The sequence below is a fragment of the Morone saxatilis genome, unplaced genomic scaffold (assembly GCF_004916995.1).
Source record: "Morone saxatilis isolate NCDOM2014 unplaced genomic scaffold, NCSU_SB_2.0 Contig4, whole genome shotgun sequence".
NCBI lineage: Eukaryota > Metazoa > Chordata > Actinopteri > Moronidae > Morone > Morone saxatilis.
Window position 1 is genome coordinate 12,423,819 of NW_023339984.1, and position 3,726 is coordinate 12,427,544.

The 3,726-nt window shown below is 34.3% G+C and overlaps 1 protein-coding gene across 1 annotated transcript in view; it reads left to right on the forward strand.

Annotated features, from left to right (window-relative positions):
* Positions 1 to 1,489, forward strand: part of dohh (deoxyhypusine hydroxylase/monooxygenase) — a gene marked incomplete at its 5' end in the record, with an annotated part of 13,399 nt that extends 11,910 nt beyond the window's left edge. Inside the window, 1 exon segment of the mRNA XM_035675766.1 lies at positions 1,470 to 1,489. Within this exon segment, the coding sequence (XP_035531659.1) occupies positions 1,470 to 1,489 (20 nt within the window).
* Positions 1,490 to 3,726: the final 2,237 nt, after the last annotated feature.

Consider the following 3,726-nt stretch of genomic DNA (forward strand, 5'->3'; position numbering starts at 1 on the left):
GCCTGAAAATAAAGAAAAGATTGAGCATATCTAGTAAGAAGGTGCCAACTAACGGTAAGACTTCTTAGTTATTATACTATTGAAGTTAACGGATGGAGATTGATTTTTTAGAGGGGCAATAGAGTCGAGTGTCGTTTGCAGTGAGCCTGTATCATATTCTAGTTTTTGAAGTAGGAAACTGCTTTTACATCAGCAGCTAAATCTATCCAGGTAAGTTGTAGAAATATTTGAGTATATAGTGAGCAGAGGTACAGCCAGAAGTCATCAGGAAGGAAATCTTGTCTACAAACTCAAGAGAAAAAAGTCTCATTTGAGTCCCTGCACATTTAGGAATCTGGGGAAATGAGAAAGCAGCCAAATTAAAAGACAAAAAAGAATTTATGTAACCTATGTTAAGAAGTAGGAGGAGCAAACGGAAACACCAAATAGGCTAATAATAAGCAGCCTGAGAATTGTGCATAGCAATCTTAACAGTACACTTTTCATTAACTCAATCAGTGGAAACTATTGATGCAAGGAATCTTGTATGTATAAATAATGGTAGCGGAACAAGATTTGATATAAATAGAAATAAGATGTCATGTATTGATTCAAAATTGGTTTCTGCAAATATGGCTAGTCTGTGTGAATGGAAAATATGCAATGATAATATAGGTAGTGATCATTTTCCAATTATATGTACTTTAAATACTGATAAAGTTGTGTAGCCTGGTTGTTAAAGAAAGAAATAATGCTCTTAGAAACCTCAGAAATAATTTGAATATGGACAATTTGATAGAATATAAAAGAGCCATTTAACGCAAAATAATAAAAACTGCTTAAAGGAATACCTGGAGACAGTTTTGTTCTTCTATTGGAAGAGAGAGAGATGATGGTCAAGTATGGAATATGATTTTAAAAATGAATGGCAGAAGAATAACCAATAAGATACCAGTACAACCTTCTACTTAGAGTATTTGCTAGTGTTCATAGTGGAAATCATCATACAGATTTCCATAAACAAAGGAAAGATAAGTTTTTAAAAGATAATGAAATGGTGCTTGGGAAAAAGGTAGAAATCAGTTCAGCTATGGATATGGAATTTACCATGAGGGAATTGAGAAGTAGAAGGCAGTCGGTATTCTCCAGGACCAGATCAGTTATGTTATGCCATGTTACCAGAAGATGTAATACAAGTAGTTTTGAAACTTTTCAATAAAATATGGACAGCAGGAAGACTTCCTATAAAATGGAAGATGGCATTCATTTTACCATTTGTTAAACCAGGAAAAGATGCAGCCAATTCTATTAATTATAGACCTATAGCACTAACATCTTATTTGTGTAAAATGAATGGAAAAAAATATTGTTCATAGGTTATCATATTTCTTAGAGAAAAGAAGGCTGTTTAATGAATATCAGAATAGATTCATCTAGAGAAACTTGAAAGTTAAAACCACACCCATTAACACATTGCTTGTGGAATCCAGTGAACTTCCATTACAGTTAAGGAGATCTACATTATCACTTACATACTGGACCGAATTCAGGGAAGAGGAACTGGAAATATAGCATCAACGGTTCTACAGAACTGTTGGGAATATATAACTTTTTCAGGTCGAGGTTTTGAATGGGAAATAAATGAGAAAGTAAATCAGCGTAAACTAGAAACTATTCAACACAGTCCAGCAGTTATCATTAGTACAATCTCACCATGGTTATTTCCACAACTAAAAGTTAACCTACAAATATTAGAAAAGAGAAGAGATTGGTCAGCCAGGAACTTTGATATTGGGAGATTGACTCAAGAATATTTGTCCAAAAATTATTATAACTATTTAAATATACTTACAGATGGGTCGATAAGACCATTGCTAAATAAATTAGTAATAGGTTATCAAAGTAGTAATATGTTCAGATTCCGCATCTGTACTTCAAAGTATACAGTCAGGACAAACAGTTAAAAATGATTTAATATTGGAAATTTACATGATTTTATAGAACCACTAGGTATCGATGTTCATTTTTGTTGGAATAGAGGAAAACGAGGCTGCTGATAAACTAGCTAAAAGTTCATTAAACAAAAACCATAGTGATATTTTAGAAATATGTTTTGGAAGGTCAGAAACCAAATCAGTAATCAGCCGGGAATAGTGGAAACATAGCAAAACATATGGAATAATAACATCATGGGTAGGGACTGGACAATTATACAATTCAAAAATCAGTTTGAAAAGAAGAAAAGAAGATATAATTCTAACAAGGTTAAGATTAGGTCATACAAGGTTAATATACATAATGAAAAAGATAGATTCTATTGTAGAAGGTTTAAGATTGTAGAAGGTTTAAAGCCAGAAAAAAAAAAGAATGCACGTCTACAAATGACCTGTGGAGGGTAGCAATACGCATTTGCAACGTTTAGTCTGCTGAAAAAAACAGAAGAAGAAGAGGCGGAAGTTGTAGGAGTCAGTCAGCGTGTTGCAGCGGGGAAGATTCAGGTCAGAGCCGTGGGATAGAACCTGTAGACACTGAAGGTTTGAACCTTTCCCCACCAGGCTTTGCTCACGTCACTGCCGTGTGTTAGTATTTCTGAATTTGAATTCTGTATTTTATAAGTTTGAGTACTGTTAATCTTTAGGTAAATGTTTAACCCAGGAAGCTAACAGTTAGCTTCAGTCCAGTCAGCCTTTTATAACACAGCTGTAACCTAACGTCAGCCTGAAACGTGGCGGCTAGCTGTAATTATTAGAGCTGGATCTGTGGACTGTTCAAATGATTAATCTAGTACTTCATCATCAGGATTGTGTGGTAAAGTGGTAAACTCAGCGCCATTGCAAAGAGGTTGATAAAGTGAGTTTACCTGGGTTCATCCCACCCACTACGCCTGTTCATCCTCAGTATGTAATAGAATACACAGTATCAGACAGACATGGCAGCTTGGTGTAGCTGCCCACTGAGCGAGAACAAATGAATTGGACTTTTGGCAGAATTTTATTTTACACATAATCAAAACTAACTAGTTTATTTGAAATGCACTAGAGCTGGATGCCAATTTAATATCTCTGAGCACTTTTGTTTTGTAATATATTAAGTTTTGTCTGATGTAATGCATAAAGTGGATTGCTTTCATCATTAGTTTGATTTTAAATTATATATATTTGTCATATGATTATATGAAAGTATGAACATGTATAATTGTCTTGAAGTTTAAAGAGCCAGAAGATAACTGGTCACATGCCCCCAAAATGATTCATTGTACAATGATGTAAAGCAGACAAAAGGCAGCAAATATTCTCGTAGAAGAGGTTTGGTGTGTTTTATTTGACGAATCCTTCACCAGTTAATGTTGATTAGCTCAATTAATGTTATTAACTAATTCAAATGAAGCCCTTTAATCTGATTCAATTACGCTATAACATGCTTTATCATTGTCTATGCATTTCTACTGCAGTATTTCATCATGGGATATTATGGTCCTGATTGGGAGTTAAACGGTGGTTTTCATCATAACAAAACTGTGTCAAAATCGCTGCCTCACTTATACAGCTAAAGAGAAAAAACAAACAAACATCTGCAGAGCAAAACATGATTAAACATTTTTTTTTAAACCAAAACCAGATTGATTGTATATTATCTGCCCCTACTGCATCCCTACGAAAACATCATCATGGGCCTAAGAACAGTCCACATGAACTTGGGGTGAGGAATAAGGATAAGTTGTGCTGAATGGTGTTTTTTTTTTTTTTT